Below are 19,935 nucleotides of genomic sequence, written 5' to 3'. Positions count from 1 at the left end.
AAAGTCTTCCTCTCAACTTCACATCACGTGTTTGGATCCACTTTATCCACTAGCGCCTACATGCAAACGGGCAGGAACGAGTCGACTTTCAACTCCCAAATTAATCGACAGCAAACGGAGCAGAGCAACACAACAACACTACACTTCCACTTCAAATTCAATAGTCCAAGCCAAAAAAGGAGCCAGGTAAGCGTTTGACCTGAGATTATCATATACCTTACATATCTGATCCATGCAAGGCTATGAACAAAATGTCGTCTTCTAATTGTTTGATATTCCTTGAGATTGGATGTAAAGGCCAGGGTATAACACTCTGGTCATTGAGGATGATTAAAGCCGGTGTGCTCTTGGTTTTTATAGATGGTTGTCGGTGATGAAGAAGAAGAAGAGGCGAGAGGGATAGGATGATCATGAGAGGGAAGGTGGTTGGGAGATGTGGCTGTGTCATGCGTGGTGCCACAGCGATCTACTGGTAGAGAAATATCTGCTTCTGACCAAGTATTCCAACGAATCTTGCAGCAATCAGCTCACTGCGCTTTGCACGCATGCACAAGAACTCCTTTCGGAAAGAAAGTGATGCAAGAAGTGAAAATTCTTGGCAGCTCTGTACTACCTAGGCCGCGGGAAGAGTAAACAATAACCACGAACTACAGCGGTGACTGGGCAAGATATCGCGCTCTCACCAACTCTACCCGCTCAGGCTTTCGGCGAAAAGCCTCCTCCTCTGTTCCCAACTGTCCGGGCATAACGTGAAAAGTACCTGCCTAGCGTATCTGCAATGCAAGTTTTGTAAAGCGCAGAATCAAGATGAGCTTCCTCACTTATAGCACATTCCCTCGACCCCTTCCGCGATACTCGTATATAGAGTTTGTTCGCTAGCTTTATACGATAGGATCGTAAACAGACCAAGGACAGACACTGTGGTGCGCGAGTTAGCTGCAATTATGTAAATGTAAAGAGGAGTAGGCCCGGCGGCGAATCAACGCGAGGCGACGATGTCAAAGAAGCAGTACTTTATGATTATTAGAGCTCGATATAAGATCCAGCTCCGTAAGGCCATTTTCATGATAGCGAGGATTGTTCTCTACAAATCATAGGGCTAAGAGGACGATATCATGCTATCTCGTAAGGTACCCCTTGAACATGTCCGTAATTCACTCACCCCTTCGCTCCTTCCTTCTCCCTTCTCGCTTCCCTCTTCCCACACACACACACCAAAAAAAAAAGTTTTTTCTACTATATATATGCCAACTCTGCACCAACTTCCATCAACTGCGAGGAATGGCATGGTGGTTTAGTGGCTATGAGCCGCTGGCCGCTTCCAAGTACACCTGTTGATACCAACGAAAAACCTATTCAATTAGGTTTGTAGACTGGAACCTCATACCATCATACACATGAATTGAGTTTCCAGTTGATTTTTGCTGAAATTCTCCGAATAAAAATTTTTTTTTTTTTTTTTTTTTTTTTTTTTTTTTTTTTTTTTTACAGAATTCTTTGTATTCTATCTACTAGTGGAAGTTGATCAACCTCACAGCTTTAGGTAGCCATAGAACATATACTCCCATATGTTTTCCATGTGGCAAGGCTTCCCTTTCTTTACTTATAGCCCCTTAATTACAGCCCTGGAACTTATCTTTTCACAGTCGTGTCTGCTTTTGTATATCCATTGGTAGATAGAGATTTAAAGAGCACTTTGAGAGCACTTGGAATTACGAGTATCAACCTACAGGCTAATCTGGGCCATGTTATGATCGTGGACTCATCTTTGAATTGAATTAGCTAGATGGAGTACTGAGCTTCTTAAAAAAAAGAAAGGTACATTCCCATTCTCGAAGATGAAGTGAATAAGAGGAGCAGCTTGAAGGAATTATACGTGTTCCCCTTTTGTTTAAGTATAAAAATTGCTAAAACACTGATCGAAAGAAAGGCTAGGGGTATCAAACTTGTCGAGAGGGATCTTACGGCGGACTGTATTTTCTTCTTCAAGAAGATTCATGACGAGACTAGAGACCTTCTTAATACGATGCTATAGCGCAAGACAGGAATATCAGACGCTTTTTACGCGTTGTACTACGAGCTCAGAGCACCTGATATTACTGCCGCCTTTATTCGGACTGTCAGCGCCTTTTTTATTGCCAAATTTTATCTTAGGCTCCACAGATGTTCCTTACTCCACCTAGTAACCCAGTCTTACTTATCCTACCTGGCCCAAATAAGGCCTCATAGGCATGATCTTACATGAAGTTCTCTGGTTAGAACCAAAGGAATTGTTATGTAGCATCGCCAGAAGAAAAAGTACCACATGGACAGTTCTCGTAGAGCATATGCCTATGCTTCCTGAACGAGCACCAAGTAGAACTCGAACTTTTATAATATTAGTGTGAAAAGTACTAAACGATCCACCAATTTTAAAGAATTTGAAATGCCTAGTCGGGATGGAGGACAAGGTACCGTTTACGGAAGAACTCGGAGATCAAGCCAAGCGTTAATAGGCGATAAACTTGGAGGATATGATATCCTTCATGAGCTGAGTCTCAGAAAAAGTAGTTGCGCAATACGCTAGAGTCTACAACTTTCGAATTAGAGGACGGAGATTGTGAAGCAGATTTGGTTTTCAGATCAAGGAAGGATGAGCAAGCAGAGATTGTAAACACATTTGTATCTTACAAGATCTTTGCACTTGATCACATCAATTTACTATCCAACTGCTATCATTCCCTCTTTCACAAACATCACTTCCAAGACCTCTGCGCTCAAGACCCGAATATCCGGGAGAGCAGACTCGACTACATCTCCGAACAATGCTTTTCAAAAGTTTTGAACTGCACGCGTACGCCATTATTGCGTTACTTATCCCTGTCCAGTTGACTTAACAAATCCAACCCCATCTTGAATGTCATAAAATACTACATGAATACCTCTTCGTTGATGTACAGTCCAGCTTTCTTCTTTTCAGCCATCCTGAGTGCTAACCACATCGTAAAAGCTCAGCCTACTCACCCACTTTTTTACAGTAGCAAAAAAAAGAAGAAGCATCGACTTCCAAGTTCCATTGCGAACGGCTGGAGGAATAAATATGGACACAGGCCAGCGCTCTGCAACTACGAAAGAGGCAAAGGAGGGACGGGATTCATGTTTGGGAGGAGGTGGGCGTATGTATGTATGTACGTATGTAATTCTCACGCTCAACATGAACGACAAGAAATAATACCACAGACAGATAGAAAACAGCAAAAGGCGTAGTGTAATATTCCGCACGCCGAAGATTCTAGGAAAGTTCAAAAGAGGATGATAAGAGCACGAAGATAACAACTAACTACCACGTTCTCAGTCTTTCTTTTCAGATTTTTTTCCTTTCTTGCTCCCATATCCTGCTCCCTTCCACAACCCCTAGCCTCTATACGACTAAATACTCCAAAATTTGCACCCAGTTCGGCTCAAATGTAGCTAATAACGCTCGAACATAATAACACTTTCTTACCCCCCCCCCCCTCTTTCCTCACTCTTCTTCAATTACCTTCTTCTTCAAATACAAGAACTATACATATCAAACAAACAATCATGCAAATTACCGCTCCTCAACAAGTTCCTCATCATTAAAGAACAAAATCTTTCGCCATGCGACAACTCCAGACGAAGCTCTTTCTCAATTGCAATAGTCAGTCACTCAATCACCTAAAATCGTTCTTATACCTAGTCTTGATTCTTGGATCGATCCGGACTTCTCGCTCGCCTCTCCAGTCAGCAGGCCAGGCTGGGCCGGGATGGAAATGGAAATGGCTGCCCTTAGGGATAGGTAGAAATATGGAGCGGCGATGATTTTCAACTGCAAAAAGTCGTAGTTCGGGGGGTAGCGCTTGCTAAATGAATGTATCACCGATTGTGGAGTAAAAGCAGAAGTTGAACGGAGAAAAGAATCCATAGAGCCCGTCATTAATTTTGTGCTAAAGCCCGAGTCCACGTTGCAAAAAAATCAACTGCGAATGCCGTAATTCATCACGTCGTACCAACCCAACCATTATAATCCCATCCAAGAATATCCAGGTTTCAAGACGAAGACGCCGCTTTCTCCTCCTCTTTTTTGTCACCTTCTGCGGCCTTCTTCTCCTCACCGACCCTCACCAACCGTCCTACAACAAGGTATTTCTCTTCAAACCTCTCCTCCCAGCCCCTCAGCGCCTCCATCTCATCATCCCCAAGTCCAGTCAAGTCATCCAGCGGCCCTTCCAAATCCTTCGTCAACATCTCCTCGTCAAAACTCCCACACGCCAATCCCCTCGACGCATCCCTGCCTGCAAAATTAGCGTAGGGGCCGCCGGGACCGTAGAAGTTTCTGCCCGGAGTGACATCGAAGACCTTGCCGCGGACGGCGAGATAGACGGGCATGTTCTTCAGGCCGTTGTAGGGGAGTAGGGTGGGCGGCGTGAAGGTGCGGAAGACGACTGCAGGCTGTGCTGGAGGGAGGGGGTGGACGGATGAAGAGGGACGGAAGAAGCGGAAGTAGATTGTATAAATTAGGAGGGAGAGGAGAATGAGGTTAATCGGGGTAAAGAATGTGGTGCTGGCGGGGTGGCGTGTTAGTTATTTGGTTGCGCTGGAGACGTTGCGTGGAAGGAGGGGGACGTACGACTCTTCTGGAGAGGGAACGGGTTTGGCTGCTTCTGGAGGAGTATTAGCTGTGGGGTTTTATAGTGGTTGAATGGAGGGGAGGAGAGAGGAGAGGAGAGAAGATTAAAGGGAAGGAGAGAAGAGAAGAGAAGAGAAGAGGGGGCATACCTTGCGCCATGCGCTGCTCGACATAGTCCATCGTGTGCTATGTGGACTTTGATCCGGGGAAGCTATTCAGACTTTAAGCGCCGCGCAGTCGGAATCAGGGATCCTTGTAGCTCTGCCTTCGATCAACTAGTCGCAGAGCAATTTTGGATTGCAGGGGGCCTCTAAATGGAGGAGTTGTTTGGTTCCGTATTGGTGTTGTCGTCGGTCGGATGTGACGTGCATGGGTTTCGGGGGTTTCGGGATGTTTGACTTGGAGATTTAAGAAGTTGGAGAATATAAGCTCGTATTTACCGAAGCCAAAGCCCAAAAATAACGTGACTGCCTGATTAATACCAGGCAAGAAAAGATAAGATAGAGATTGTGTTTATATATAGCGTATCGGGACTTATCAGAATATTTCTTATCGGTTTCCAAACTATGTATTTGATCCTAAAAGAATTTATATACACGTGATTCGCACTCTCAAGCTTCCAGTCCTTTTCGGTCTTCAACCTGGGTACATATATATCTTCCATGTACTTGATGCCTTTCTTAAAAATTTTTCCTTTTATCATCTTCATTTCTCCCTAATTCTGAACACCCATGTCCTCCTCACCTCTTGTATCAAAGTCCTTGCCCAGCTTTCTCCCGGAATTCCTATATACCTGTCTCCCCTTCACAACCTCGCCTTCCCACTAGCAATCTCCTTCACAGTCAAAAATAGCGTCTCAGCTGTTACACAGATCCGTCCCTCTTCGTCCTCAATAACTCCTTTCCCAAACATTTTCCTGCCCTCAATCCTATCCAGCCATGCTCTCACGATAATAACGCTCGGCGTTGGCACTGGCCGCTTATAGTTGACGTTCAGGTAGGCCGTCATGGTGCGTGTTCCTTCCGGACGCTCGTACTCGCCGACGTTACCGATACATTCGTCGACTATGCTGTTAGCTATAAATCTTTGTTTGTTTTCATATGGGTGGAGATTGGGGGAGGTCAAGCGCGCAAAGCTGGGGGACGTACGCACAGTCCCCAGAAACCCCCCATGCGCAGTATCTATATGTCCATTGACGCCCTCCCCAATCTTCAGCAAGTTGATAGCCTCTCCATACGGCCTCTCCCCTTCTTTGCCATCATTACCATCACCAGATGCCTTAGCCGGCTTGTAAAGAGATTGCCACGCCGCAATCGTGTCCCCCGTCGCTAGCGTATTTGCAATGAGCCTGTCGGCTGTACTCTGCCCCTTTGGCTTTCTCGCTTCGGTGGTGAAGGGATGCAGCTCCGTGTTCTGGAGATACTCTTGGGCCCTGGGGGAAGCGGAGAAGTGTGATTTTGTGGTTTCTGCTGGAGGGGAGAAGGTGAAAGGGTCTCTAGGTATAGGCTTTGGCATTTTGGGGAATAGAGAACGGGTATGGGCAGTGATTTGAGGTTGGCAAGGGGAAACTGTCACTGTTGTCTGTCACCTTGAATTGGGAGCTGAGAGCATAGTTCGTAAGTAGCTTTCGAGGATGATCGACAATCAACAGTGCGTAACCGAGACATGCGGGAGCCAAGCCCAGAGAATTCTGGGGAAAAGAAATTACCCCATGGAAAAGAAACGGGGTTAGTCAGGTCAGTTTGGCATCGGGTCATGACTTCTTATGTCAATGTCAACAAGAGCTGGGAATAGCTTCAGTACCGGTATCTTTTGTTCATCATCTCAGATTGTAAATTAGGTACCTACGTTGGCAAGCTTCAGCCGAAGCGCGTTTATGGCGGCTATGATCTATCAGACCTCCACCGCCGGTCCGCCATCATCTTGAAACGAACCACCCGCCCCTCTCATTCCTCTCTGTCGCACCCAGGCATCTCGAGTCCAAGCAAATCCGTTGGATGGGAATTCCTCGGATCTAAAGCTTAAGTTCTGATTTCCTTCTACTTACGCTGCTGCAGGTCAATCGCCATTTGTGTCTGCTGGTGTTCTGCTGCGTGCCAGGATCCGCGTCTACCCGTGTGCACTGCTTGTCGGTCAACCAGAGACGAGTGCCTCAAGACTGGATGTGCGATTGTTTGCTTGGAGAAAGATAGATTCCTTCACAGTCGAGTCTGCGAGTGCGATTCACACTCGCCGGCTACAAACCCGTGCGTGCCAAACCCGTACAAACCCACACAGCACAGCCTCGATCATCATCCAGATCTGCACCACCACCTCTTCCGACCGCATCGACAATTCTGCGAACATCATTTCCACTCGTACACAATCACCATACGCAATACCCAGTTTACGCGCTTCGAACCCCCCAAACCCGCCATCTTCCGCTCGAGCTCCCCGACCCGGGTGGAGTCTGATAACACCCACAAAGATCACGGATCACGCCAACCCCCCACAAGTACTGCCGCAGCGATGTGGAAGAGGCTTAACAACCCGCGGGTTGCCCGCCAGCCGGTCCACGAAGAGCCTGTGTTGGAGAGATCGTATCCTCGCTCTGGCGATAATATGGGGTTGATGGGTGGTAGGAACACTGGCTTGCAATTTTATGATGACAGGAGCGTGCCGCCGAAAAGACCGCAGAGAGACGAGGATCCTAGGACGAAGATTTTACCTCGGTTGCCATTGTAAGTGCAATCTTCTTATATTCCTCGGAAGAAGGTGAGTTTAGGGAATCTGGCAAGACGGAGGGTGGGCAGAGAAGGTTGATATGTGCTTTTCATATCGGATACTGAACGCCGGGATGTCTGATCGGACGCCGCTCTGGGATACCCGGCTTTTCTATGAGGGATGTTTTCATGCCGTACAAGTGGCGGATTTCTAAAACCGTGGCTGTCAAGCGCTTTCCCTCGATCTTCCTGGTACATGCGATCTCCAAAAGATCCATCCCGGCCTTGTTGACGGGGCCGCTCATCTACAAGTCTATGCCTTCGCATATTATGTTCTAGCAGAACCCCTCCCATCGCAAACATCTTTCAGCTCTTGTTCTGGAGACTTCAACCGTCAACAATACAGCTAACATACGACAGCGAACCGCCTACAATTGAGATAAATCAAGACTCCGAGTTTCGACCAATCTCATCGATATACTCGCAGCCTTCTCCGAATCCAATCAGTTCCGGCTACCCGAGAGAATCGTACCAGACGCAAAGCTCGTACCAGACGGAATACGTGGATGACGAGGTGTCACCGCAGAGCTCGCCGGAACTTCGTCCTTGGGTTAATAGGTATGTTGCTTGCACTTCCCAGGAACGTTGAACGTAACGGGGACGGGATTTCACGCAAATTTCTCAAGAAATCATGTCTTTCAAGACACTTGAGTCCAATCGATATTTTCTGCTGCTCTGGTCTTACTCAAGCTTCCGCGACTGTTTGATGAGGACTGCATTCTGACTATGCGTAGGAACCAGTATTCAGACGACGACGAAGGTGTATCTCCTATTGACGAGACGCCCGATATCTCACGCCTTGGCTTCAGCGACTCAGGCTCAAGTCCAAGACCTCCGATGCGCAGCATTCCAGTCATGAGAAGAGAAAATCATAGCCAGGTCGCTACAACGGCTGCAAATCTGGTAAATCGCAAGGAGATTGGTCATGGCCCGAGAGGTAGAGTTGCCCACGACCCAAGATGGGATCCCTATTCAGGAGAAATCACAACCAGCGACCGAGGGAAGCCCCAGTCCGTCAAGCCTGGTACATTCTCACCCCCAAGCCTGCGCCCCGTCCACAAGGAAACTGGTGTCACTCTAGGAGTCGAGACGCACATCTCCGCACCCGCCCAGAAACAAAACACTTCATTTAGCGATCGAGTCCGAAAACTCAAAGGCAGCAACCCAGCTCCAGTCGAGCGACCACCGTGGAAAGGCGCAACCGGTCGAACAACACTCGTATCTCCAGTTCAGGACCAACATCATATCCCTCATCTGTCCATCCCTCGAAAAAGCAATAATTCCAGCGCATCCCATCATTCTGGTGGAATGAGCCCAGCGACAACTGTCCAAAACCGCTCTGATGAAACCTCTGTCCGCACCGTGCTCGAGCGCAACAGTCGCAATTCCCCAACCGTGCAATCTCCCAAACATGTGACCCCTGATCCGGTCATCGTGTCTCAGTCTGCCGCAACCAGCAACCTGACGCGGAATGAAAATGATGCCCCAAGCGAGTTGAAAAGAGATGACACGATCGCGAACATCGAGCGTAATTTTGAACGCGGAATCCGGGAGCAGCTCCCAGGCGTCGTGGAGCAAGACGAAGGAACGTATAAACAGCCCTCGTCTCGCTTTTCCGTGACAACCTACGCGCCCTCCGAAGCTGCAACACCTCGTCCCTCTATAGACGCTTTCGAAACCCCTCCAGTGCCAGACCTCACCCCGCTGGTCAACCGCACCCGTCCCCGCTACGTCGAGTCTCCTAGAGCCTCCAGCATTACCAGCTCAGTCGTCTCCCGCAAAGCCGTCGCCAACGGGCCATCTTCTCCCGTGTTCATCTCAATGGCATCCATACCCGCCCATCTCCCAGCTAGCAAGCGCTCCTCGAACGTCGCCAAGAACCTCCCCATGTCCCCCGCCGAAGCCGAATCTCAAGATCTCGTCACCTCTCTGCAAGCCCAGCTTGACGACCTCGCGCATAGGAAGAACAATATCGCGAGAAGTATCCGGCAGATGACAGAATTGATGCCGAAGGATAGCGTGATGCTGACCGAGGATGTGAGGCGGAAGCGGGAGCTGGAGAAGATCAAGGTGGAGAGGCTGAGGGAGGAGGAGGCTGATGTTAGGAGGGAGGAGCATGAGGTTGGACTGAAGCTGCATCGCGCGTGGAAGAGAAGAGACAAGGGGGCTGTCTATGAACCAACCGGGCTGTGGGTTAGGAGGGTCACTGGATGAGCGGGGGATGTGACTTGTTGTGCGAGTTGACGGCGCGTTTATATGATTATGAAGGCGCGGGTCGCATTGGCTTGAGCGTGGGCGTGGGCGTGCGCGTTGAGGGTTGGATGGATCGTGGAGCTTTCGCATATCAGCGAGCGGGTGAGCATAAGCGATCTTTTTGGTTTGGTATTAGAGTACGGATGGCGTTGTGTTTATGTATAATGCTTCATTCTTGGAAGTCCAGGTGGGAGGGAAGCTGGCTTGGGCGTATGTGTGAGAAGAGCTCCAGGCCGGAACAGCTAAACATTATATGGCGCAGATGGAACCCATGGGTCATTTTAGAAATTCAGAAAGTCAGATGCCAAACTCCTTGACCAAAGTCTCTATTAACCATAAGCAAAATGTTGATGGACGTTTTTTTTCAGAGGGAGAGGGCGGGGGGCTTTATTTCGTACACATCAGGGGATCCTCTCTCTGATGTGTTAATCATCTATCTTCATCGGTATCCATCTATAGGTAGGTTTCTAAGTCGCATTTACGCGCGATTCTAGACCTATGTTGTGCTGTTAGTCAAGGATAAGCAAGGTAGGTAGGTCTTTTGGGGCCGTTGAGCGAGCATGAGTAAGTAGCAGGTATGGATTTGGTGGATAATCATCACAGATACGTACATACATACATACATAGGTACATACATACATACATACATCCATACATACGATCACGATCAACGCGCTACGGATATATCCATCCATCCATCCATCCTCCATCATCATCATCACACCTCATCACCACCCAATTCCCACGAACAACACAACACAACACAACACAACACCATCCCCGATCCCCAATCCCAACGCCCCGGACTTCTTCCCTCCCTATCCCCATCCCCTATCTACTTCCCCATCCCCTATCTACTTCCCCATCCCCTATCTACTACTACTTCCCCCCGTCACCCCCCCCAGCAAGCCCCCCGCCCCCTTCGCCGCCCCCCCGGCCGTGTTCGCCACCCCGTTCGTCGTCTGCCCCACCACGTTCCCGGCGCCGTCCACCGTCTTGGTCACCGCGTTCCCGGCGCTGTCCACCGTCTTGGTGACGGTGCCCGTGGCCGCGCCGAGGAGGCCGCCTTGGCCCTGGGCTGGGTCGCCGCCGGTGAGGGTGTTGTCCAGCGCGCCGGTGAGGTTTCCTAGGAGGCCGGCCATGGTGGTGTGGGTTTGGGTTTGGGTGGGAGTTTGAGTTTGGGGAAGTGATGTGATGTGATGTGATGAGAGTGGTTTGGTTTGGTTTGGTTTGGTTTGGTTTGGTTTGCTTGTTGGTGTATGTGTGTGTGTGTGTGTGTGTGTGTGTGTGTGTTTTTGGGGGGTGGGGAAGATTGAAGAGGGAGGGGTTGTGGGATAGATTGAGTGCTGTAGCTGTAGCTGTCTGTAGCTGTAGCTGTGGCTTGAGATGGGTAGGTTGTTTCCTCTGTTTTTATAGAGAGGAGGCTGGGATGGGGAGAGGGAGCTGATATGGCATGGCATGGCATGGCATGGCATGGCATATCCAGATTTCAGTCGTCTGCTTGATCAGGAATCAGGGTATAGCTACATACATACAGTGGCAATCGATGGTCACGCAGAGGGATCCATCCATCCATCCATCCACCTCTCTCCTCGCCACCTAAGAAGCACGCAACCCCCATCCCCCGATCAGCACGCCTCATGACATCCGTATTCCAATCACCCTTCCACCCCCCCCCTCGTCTCGCCAGTCCTGTCGTTGAAATCCACGAGCGATAGGTACACGTCCTCCCGATCCTATCCGCTAACCAAGAATAACATGCCGAAGACCAGGTGAGCCACGCAGACCAGACCAGACCCGACCAGACCAGACCCGAGCGGCGGAAAACCGGTTTTTCCATCAGAAGATCACGGTCACCGGTTTGGCCTTCCCAGCCACGATCGAGAGATCTTGCCGCGCCCGCCTTCTGTGTTGCAGATCTTTTTTGGCCACAAAAAAAAGAAAGAAAGAAAAAAGAAGAGAAGAAGAAAGAAAAAAAAAAAGAAAAGAAAAGAAAAGAAAAAACAAGATTTTTGGAAAAGGTGGTGTCGTGCATGTTGGAACTCTACGCTGTGAGGTTCGGGAGTAGGGGAGTAGGGGAGGTAGTACGTCGTGGAAAATCCGATTAAGCCTCAAAGGGTTTGCGTGGCATAGAGCATGGAGCAGAGCTCTTTCGGACCACGGCCTTGAATGCCCCTCTCCATACTACGTACTAGTACTACCGGTATGAGCAAAGCCAGTGATGATACCGCATTAGGCATTAGGGACGGAGCGCCATCCATGCACGGAATCCTCGACGAGTCGCTCGCTACGCGTCAGAGTATACGCCGCTCTCGGGGGTGTCGCTCACACGACGGTACTGGGATGCGGAGAGGTTACTCGTGAGTAACGTCATTTGTTTACTCAGCTCAGGGTGTGTGCCGTATGTGTGTGGGTCGAGGATCAGCCAGGGCGTGCGTGGAAAGTGGGTGGGTGGGCTTTACATCCTACGGTACGTACCGGCGAACGCCCGAAAACCCTCGAGGGTCAGCCACATGTTTTGTTTGTTTGTCTTGGGTGCTGCAGGTTTTTGTTTTTCCCGCTGGCTTCTGAAACGTGGGGCTCGGGGACGGACTTGGAACTTTTTTTTTCTTTTTTCTTTTTCCTTTTTCCTTTTTCCTTTTTATTTTTCTTTTTCTTTTTTTCGGCTATGGTGTCGAGGTGTGGCTGACGTCTCCGCCTGATCGATGCTTCCTAGTATTGTGCACAGCGGAGCTACGTATGAGGACGAGATGGAGAGGAACTAATATTGGTTAGTCGGTAAAACAGCCCCCCGAAAAGAGCGGGATTCGGCCGGGATGGTCTGGAGAATCACCTTCTATTCGCTGTGGCCCGCCCCTGCCAAAAAACAAAAGGGGGGGAGTCGGTCGACTCGCTTAGCGAGAAGCAAGCGGAACCGAGCACAACAAGGTCCATCTGTGGGACTTCGTCAGCAGCGCAGGTGCGCCGTCGCCCCGTCCGCAATCTTTTTCCCACTGTTCTCTCCGGCCTCACTCTGGCGTATACATCCCATCCGCCGACCCTCCGCTCGTTGTCAGCTTTCCCACCAATGGACAACCCTCTGCCATCGCCGGCGCCGGAAACGAAGTCGACGGACGACTACTCGGACATCGCATCGGACGCGTCCGAGGGCGCAGAGAAGGGACGGAAGTACCAGCGGGGCGGGCGCAAGACGTCGAGTACCGATACCACGGCCGAGGAGCTGGAACTGCTGCAGGGCTGCTCGCCGGAGAACGACGACGATGAGGATGAAGAAGAAGAAGGAGAAGAAGATGGAGACGGAGACGGAGACGGAGACGGAGACGCAGGGCAGGACCCCGAGCCGGCGGTCCCTTGCCCGTACTGCGCGGGAAAGGGCGCGCCCGCGGTGCTGAAAGAGCGGAGAGCGGCGGTCCAGAAGGCGCCGGCCGAGGAGCCGTTCGACACGGGCATCCGCGCCTTCAACATCCGGAAGGCGACGGGCGGCGGGAGGAGGCCGGTGAGCATACGAAGGCCGTCGTCGAGGAAGAAGTCGCAGGCGCAAGCGCAGGCGACGAAGGGGCGAGAGAAGAAGAGGGAGGTGCAGCGCAACGCGAAGGAGGAGGAGGGGGAGGAGGAGGAGGAGGGTGGTGGTGAGGAGGGTGATGGTAACGAGGCGGAAACGGAAGATGACGGCTCGAAAACCAGGAAGGGGGGAAAGAAGGCGCGCGAGGCCCCCGGGGCGGGCGGCGCGGGCAAACCGATGTCGATACGGTTGGATCTCAACTTGATGGTGGAGGTTTTCTTGAAGGCGAAGATACAAGGCGATGTGACGGTCACGTTTTTGTAGGTCGGTCTGGGCTCTGGCAAAGGCTTTCTACTGACGGCTTCGCAGGGAGTGAATGAGGGACATGTGTGGGAGGCAGGCTTGAGAGACGTTCTCTGGGTTTTATATCTATCTATATCTATCTATCTATATATATATATATATATATATATTGGGCTCTCAGTCGAGGCGGAGCGAGGGGCAGCGACCGGCCCCTGGCGATGGATGATAGATACCCCAGGAATTGCAAAGATGCAGCCGTCTGAAGGCCGGGATTCTAGGGATCACTAAGGTAGGTACCGTATTTCGATCGCTGGCGCCGATCTGACGGATGCAAGAGGGGGCCGCGGGTTCGTGAGCCAGCGCCAAAAAAAAAAAAAAAAAAAAAAAAAAAAAAAAATTAAAAATTGGATAGCAATGCACGGGGTCAAATGACGCAACAGGCGGCATCTACCACTACCTACCTATACCTACCTTACTCACCAACATCACATAAATGCACGAGTTCTGCAGTTTGAGAGCCCAGCCGGTTGTGCACGGACGCTCGCTCTCTGTCTTCCTTCCCGGGCCGACCGACATCCCTCAGCACCGATCGGCCGAGCAAGGGCAGCTACGTAGTAGCTGCCGTGAGTGACCGGTAGTTCGTTCCCCTTTCCGCATCCGCGGGTGGTGGTCCGTCCTCCTTTCCGCGCACGGCCCCGCTTCCGCCACTCAGCCCCAGCGGAGCTTACAAGTACAGTACCGGTACCGGTACCGTACAGTACAGTACAAATACAGTGAGTAGGTAGGTAGGTAGGTAGGTAGGTAGCGCCATGCGAACTCCACCCTAAGGCCCCAGGCCGGGACGCGACCTACAGTAGAAACAGTCACTTTCCCCGTTGCGCCGCCCGGGCGGCTGAACATGGGCCACGACGTCAGCGCATGGGACTGCGCGGCTGCACAGAAAGTAGACCAGTACAGTACAGTACAGTACAGTACAGTACAGGAAAGTTGGGATGCGTGCCGATCTCGAACCTGTCTTTTGGCTACCGTACTTATACCGATACGTACGTAGTACGTACGTACTGTCTGACTCAGGTTGATGTCTGGGCGACAACGGGACTTAGTCAGGGGGGTGGGGGTGCAGGGGGGCCGTGAAAACCCCATTTCCCAGCGCCGTTCCCTCCCCCCGCGAAGCAAGCGCCCAGAATCGTCTTGGAGTCAAAACTAAACTAAGTACAAGTACCGGTACCTACTCCGTCCCGTACTACCGTACTGTATAAAAGCAGGCCGGTACATAAGGACCTAGGCCAACCTTGGAACAATGCTCGCCCGATCCCGTCGTGCGTCTCTGACGGTGCGGACTGCATGCAGATGAAGGCGGCGCTACAGGACAGTACCGGTACCGGTACCGGTACCGGTAGCGGTAGCTTAGCAGGGGTTGGACGGTGGAAACGATTGTCAAACAATCTTGTTACCTAGTACTATACTATACTATACTATACCATACCATACCAGTAAGTACCGTACCGCGACGGCGGGAAAGAAGGAGAAAGAGAGAGGGACAGGATGGGAGTCATACAAATACAGATACAGATACAGATACAGATACAGCGAGCCACGCGGCCGAGAGGAGCCAGCAGGCCCGCAGGACACGCACGCACGCACGCACTTTCTTCTTCGTCGTCGGCGGCTGCGAACATCACAAGCGAAACAGCCCACCCGGCACGGCGGGTTCTGCCAAGCTGTCAAAAAAAAAAAAAAAATAGAAAATAAATAAAATAAAATAAAAAATAAAATAATAAAAAAGGCAGCGGGCCGTCCGTTTCCGAGCTCGCAGGGCCGGCTTGCGGGAAGCGAGACGCCGCAGCTCGCTAATCTCCTCGGGAGAAGAGAAACAACGTTCGGAGGTGGCCGCCTCTCCACCCACCCACCCCGGAGTTGGGGGAGCGGGGAAGATGGAATGAGATCACGACGCGGATGGATGGATGGCTGGCGGGGTCCATCGTGGGAGTCGTCGGGCGTCGATTTGCTGCTGCTGCTGCTGCTGCTGTATGTAGGTAGGTAGGTAGGTAGGTAGTTGGCTAGATGTGAGGCCCGCTTATACGAGAATGGGCGTCGGTGTTGACTGGCTGCGGCTAAGCGAGTCAACAATCCGACGAATCACGGAGATTGGTATACTGTAGGGTAGGTATATATCTCCGGGCGTATGGGATCTTCCCACGGCGGTACTTACGGTATGGTCACTCATTCACAGGAGGACCAGGAGAATCGGGAGCGAAGAAGATACCGTCTGGTCTGAGACCGACAAATCTATTCGCTACAAGTACACAAGATGCAATGTACAAATCGAAGGAACGCCTCGTACCCCTTTTCTCTCCCAACGCCGTTTGCACATGTCATCATCATCGTCACACTTCAGAGCTCATCGCATCGCAACGCATTCGCATTCGCATTTCATCTCCTGCACACCCTCGAGAATCAGAACGACGTCCCGAAGAGGAAAGAAAAAAAAAGTACAATCTCTCTTTTCTTTCTTTTTCAAAATTCAAAAAAATTTCAAGAGGCGTAGCTTCTCACAGTAAGCCGATGGTCACATCTCCCTTGACGCGCGCGTATAGATCAACCTACACGGGGTTACATCAGACCAATGGTCACATCTCCCTTCACACGGGCATAGAGATCTACCTCGACTTCCAGATCCAGCTCGATCTTGATCTTCAGGCTGCTGTCTCGCTCCTCCTTCGGCTGCGGCCGGTCCTTGATGCGGGACTCGCGGATCGCGCCCGACCGGCCGCCCATGTTGCCCGTGACGCGGTCCTCGGCCGGGATGATCTGTTGCTGCTGGGGCAGCTGTTGCTGCTGCAGCTGCTGTTGGAATGGCTGTTGCGGTTGTGGTTGCTGGCGCGGTGCTCGCTGCATCGTGCGTGTCCCTTGCTTGGGTGTCGGCTGCACGACTTGTTGCTCTTGCTCCTCTGGCTGTCCCTCGTCGGACTCGGACGCGTAGTCCTCCTCGAGGGTCTGTTGCTTCTCTCTGTCACGGGTGGATGGTTAGCACGAGCGGCGCGGGAGAGAGGACGCTCGGGAGTGAACATACTGGTCTGACATTGTGGATTGTGTTTTGCGCACAGGAGACGGGCAACGAGATTCGGGTGGGGTGGGGGGGAAATGAATCTTTGCTGTGGTGGCGGAGGTGGATGCGGTTGAATCTCGAACTGAGCTTGGACGGTTTGATGGGTGACTGATCTTCACAGTTCTAGTCTATACTTATAGAGATGTCAACAATCCCAAAGCCTGGAGTGGCATGACGACAACGCATCTTTCGATGGCCATGACATAGCTCCCAGGCATCTGTGGATCCGGTATGAAGCTGCAAGGCGAATCAGCCAGATCTGAAAAATCAAGTTTTCCGAGAACCCCCGGACTGCTCCAGACGAGGAGCCAGCCGATCTGGAGTTCTCCATCAAATCACAGGACGGCCGGGTCAATCTTCCCTGTTCGTTGGACGTCATACATCGAGATGGTGGGTGCAATCGCGCAAACCGTCATCATGGACCCATAGATATGTGGGGCTGACGACGATCCGAAAGCTTCGAATCCTTGAAACAAAAGCTTTCGCCCCCTTTCTATACCCATTGCCGGGTAGCTCTGTATGAGGCTAACCGCTTGGGGTAATATGAGGCTCCTGAGTAAAGACGATGTCGGCTTGTTGATACAGTACAGCTGGCCTGGTATTCTCCAGTATGATGTAAGTCAAGTGCTCAATTGTGTTACGTCCTTGTAAGTATCCGACACAACCGTCGGGAGTTCAACTTATATTCGTCCCAGTGATTCCAATGACAGAAATAGCTGGTCTCCGTAGATGGAGCTGGGACAGATACCATCATCCACCTTGAGAAGTCACCGTTTTCTTTCACAGGCACCTGGAAGCCAAGCGAAATCTTTTTGAGGAACAAAGATACAAACATCAGACTCACGCCAGACTCACACCGGAGCGACCCAAAAGTAACTCGAAAATGCCTCTCGGGATACTCACTTCGATCGCGGCGTGCCCTGCCATCATCGGCACCACCGAAGCCGTTCGGCAAGGCCAGAAACAAAACGCGAAAGAAGCGCACCGAGGCCGGAAGGCCAACCTCTACGTAACATGCAACGACCCCTCGCGGAAGAGCCGCGATATCCACGGCGGCACAGTCGTCTTGCGCAATAACAAAGTAGGCGTTCCCATGTAGCCCCAGCCAGGCGGATCGCATCGCATCGCATCGCATCTCAATCCCCTCCGCGGCATCTCGCCCTCCCTCCCAGATCTCTGATGGCAGCAGCAGCAGCAGCTAACCACCCCAGCTCTACGTCACAAACGTGAATCCCAAGTCCAAATTCCTGCCCAAGAACGGCAGCGACACGGTCGCGTCGCAGGGTCACCAGCTGGCAGGCTATTTCTTCGGGTACCCCGGCAGCAGCTGGGGGCGCAAGGGCGAGGGCTACGTCTCGACCGTCGCGGACGACCCGCCGCAGCTGAACTGGATCTACGTGGACCGCGACACCTACGAGATCAAGTACGGGCTGAAGGTCGACGCCGAGGGGAACTACACCGGGCCGTGGAACGTCACGCCCATCGACCGGCGGCTGACCTTTGATGGCTGGGAGGGCTTCACCGTCGTGGAAGAGGAGGCGGGCGTCTGGGCGCTGTACTTCGACGTCGACGACGACGGGCTGGAGGGGAAGGTACCGCTGACGCGGAGGATCATGGAGGTGGAGCTGACGAGGAAGGAGCTGCGGATGCAGAAGGGGGATAGTATCCTGAAATGAACATCTCGGCTCGCGCGAAGATTTCCTCTTCGCCCGCCCCAGACACGCTTGTAGTGAGGTGGGCATCTCAATCTAGACCGTAGAAAGCTGTCCGTTCGGTGTGCGCTGTTTGCAACGGAGCGAACAGCCTCTTGTTGAACTTCCCCCTTCCCCAACCCCCGTTACCGAGAAAAAGTAAACAAAGGCGGGTTCCCGACCGAGGTCTCACTATACAAACAAGCTACTACCGCGATAGGCATAACTCGCCCCGCGGGCCTGCTTCTCCAAACCAAGCAGTACCCTTCCTCCGGTAGCTCCAGAAAAGAAAAGAAAAGAAAAAGAAAAGAAAAACCCAGTTTCGGGAATAAACCCGGTACGTAGCAAGAGCCCCCCTGCAGCAACCGCCTGGTCACGAGCCACCACTCCCCGCCGCCCACGCACAAGATCGAAGCATGGCACCGAAGAGAAGAAAAAAAAAAACCCTCCCTGGGTTACAGACCCGATCTCATCTCTCCAAGATACCCCCCCCCCCCCCCCCCCCCCCCCCCGGGAACAGGAATAGGCTGCTGCTTGGCGTCCATCCAGTCTGGAAGTCCGCGCGTCGACGACTTGCTTCTCTTCTTGACTCCACTGATGATCCCCTCCCCTCCACCTGACAGCTTCAGCCACATCATCGGTCATCATCGGTCATCATCATCATCCTGCCACGCGCGCAGGTGTCACTAGGTAGTTCGACTAACCTTTTCTGACGGGTCAAGTTCGCAGCTGCTTTGCTGTCGAAAACGAAACCTGTTTTGGGATGAATAGCTAGGAAGATGTGCGGGTGAGTGAGAGAGAGAGAGAGGGGGGGGGGTGTGTGTGTGTAAGTGAGAGAGAGAGAGAGAAAGTACCTGTCTCCCAGAGCCAGTGTTGATTCAAGCGGCGAACTTCCAGCTCTGGGTTCAGGTCAGCTCTAGCCTAGCAGATCCGTTTTCACACATACATATATATACATATATACATACATACATACACATATACTCACACACATATCCTCACCCACGAACCCAAGAACCCCACCAAGCAAAAGTAAAAAAACAACAGACAAACCCACGCCAAACCCAACCCAAAGAACCAGAACCCCCAAAAATGTCCTCCTCCTCCTCCGCCCAACAGCTCCCCAACCTGAACCTGCACCCGAACCCGAACCCGAACCCAAGCAAGAAAGCCCCCGACACCTACTACGAGATGGCGATGCGCTGGATCGAAGACACCTACCTAAAGTACTTTGGCGAGAACCGGACCTCGTACGGGATTAAAGGTGCGTGTAGATAGATAGATGCATCGCCCTTCCTCTTTCCCCCTCCCCCTCCCCAAACCTCTCTCCTCTCTCCTCCATCCCCCCCTAAGCAACCCCCCTACAAACAAACCATAAACAAACCACCAAAAACCAAAAACCAAAAACCAAAAACCAAAAACCAAAAACCAAAAACCAAAAACCAAAAACCAAAAACCAAAAACCAAAAACCACAAACAAACCACTAACCCCCTCCCCGCCTCCACATCCAGACTCCCTTTCCCGCACCGAAGTAAGCGGCAACAAAGACGTCGACGGCATCCAGCACGCCGTGGGCGAAGCGGCAGGCAACGTCTTCGCCGAGGGGGCCGTCGGGGCCGGTGTCGGCAGGGTGGTTGACAAGGGGCTTTTGAGCCGTTGAGTCGTTGAGTCGTTGAGTCGTTGA

At 51.7% G+C, this 19,935-nt stretch overlaps 8 protein-coding genes across 8 annotated transcripts; 4 read left to right on the top strand and 4 right to left on the bottom strand.

Moving 5' to 3' along the window:
• Positions 1 to 4,050: 4,050 nt before the first annotated feature.
• Positions 4,051 to 4,810, bottom strand: L3040_003005 (uncharacterized protein; the record flags this gene model as incomplete). The annotated part of the gene is made up of 3 exons (XM_007296471.1): positions 4,051 to 4,564; positions 4,631 to 4,664; positions 4,780 to 4,810. The coding sequence occupies 3 exons, from the start codon at positions 4,808 to 4,810 to the stop codon at positions 4,051 to 4,053; spliced, it is 579 nt and encodes a 192-aa protein (XP_007296533.1).
• Positions 4,811 to 5,434: 624 nt separating this feature from the next.
• L3040_003004 (uncharacterized protein) lies at positions 5,435 to 6,145 on the bottom strand (the record flags this gene model as incomplete). The annotated part of the gene is made up of 2 exons (XM_007296470.1): positions 5,435 to 5,694; positions 5,779 to 6,145. The coding sequence occupies 2 exons, from the start codon at positions 6,143 to 6,145 to the stop codon at positions 5,435 to 5,437; spliced, it is 627 nt and encodes a 208-aa protein (XP_007296532.1).
• Positions 6,146 to 7,138: 993 nt separating this feature from the next.
• Positions 7,139 to 9,606, top strand: L3040_003003 (uncharacterized protein; the record flags this gene model as incomplete). Its single annotated transcript, XM_007296469.2, has 3 exons — positions 7,139 to 7,350; positions 7,753 to 7,950; positions 8,127 to 9,606. The coding sequence occupies 3 exons, from the start codon at positions 7,139 to 7,141 to the stop codon at positions 9,604 to 9,606; spliced, it is 1,890 nt and encodes a 629-aa protein (XP_007296531.2).
• Positions 9,607 to 10,514: 908 nt separating this feature from the next.
• Positions 10,515 to 10,787, bottom strand: L3040_003002 (uncharacterized protein; the record flags this gene model as incomplete). The annotated part of the gene is made up of 1 exon (XM_007296468.2): positions 10,515 to 10,787. One exon carries the CDS (start codon positions 10,785 to 10,787, stop codon positions 10,515 to 10,517), a length of 273 nt encoding a protein of 90 aa, XP_007296530.2.
• Positions 10,788 to 12,712: 1,925 nt separating this feature from the next.
• On the top strand, positions 12,713 to 13,523 carry L3040_003001 (uncharacterized protein; the record flags this gene model as incomplete). Its single annotated transcript, XM_007296467.2, has 2 exons — positions 12,713 to 13,467; positions 13,517 to 13,523. The coding sequence occupies 2 exons, from the start codon at positions 12,713 to 12,715 to the stop codon at positions 13,521 to 13,523; spliced, it is 762 nt and encodes a 253-aa protein (XP_007296529.2).
• Positions 13,524 to 16,002: 2,479 nt separating this feature from the next.
• On the bottom strand, positions 16,003 to 16,534 carry L3040_003000 (uncharacterized protein; the record flags this gene model as incomplete). Its single annotated transcript, XM_007296466.2, has 3 exons — positions 16,003 to 16,053; positions 16,115 to 16,460; positions 16,524 to 16,534. The coding sequence occupies 3 exons, from the start codon at positions 16,532 to 16,534 to the stop codon at positions 16,003 to 16,005; spliced, it is 408 nt and encodes a 135-aa protein (XP_007296528.2).
• A 908-nt stretch (positions 16,535 to 17,442) lies between these two features.
• L3040_002999 (uncharacterized protein) lies at positions 17,443 to 18,235 on the top strand (the record flags this gene model as incomplete). The annotated part of the gene is made up of 2 exons (XM_007296465.1): positions 17,443 to 17,640; positions 17,771 to 18,235. The coding sequence occupies 2 exons, from the start codon at positions 17,443 to 17,445 to the stop codon at positions 18,233 to 18,235; spliced, it is 663 nt and encodes a 220-aa protein (XP_007296527.1).
• Positions 18,236 to 19,342: 1,107 nt separating this feature from the next.
• L3040_002998 (uncharacterized protein) lies at positions 19,343 to 19,911 on the top strand (the record flags this gene model as incomplete). Its single annotated transcript, XM_066154287.1, has 2 exons — positions 19,343 to 19,514; positions 19,763 to 19,911. The coding sequence occupies 2 exons, from the start codon at positions 19,343 to 19,345 to the stop codon at positions 19,909 to 19,911; spliced, it is 321 nt and encodes a 106-aa protein (XP_066012266.1).
• Between the last annotated feature and the right edge of the window lie 24 nt (positions 19,912 to 19,935).

This window comes from Drepanopeziza brunnea (genome assembly GCF_022702325.1).
Source record: "Drepanopeziza brunnea f. sp. 'multigermtubi' strain 214-2 chromosome Unknown ctg4, whole genome shotgun sequence".
Lineage (NCBI taxonomy): Eukaryota > Fungi > Ascomycota > Leotiomycetes > Helotiales > Drepanopezizaceae > Drepanopeziza > Drepanopeziza brunnea.
This window is presented reverse-complemented; position numbering and strand designations above follow the sequence as displayed.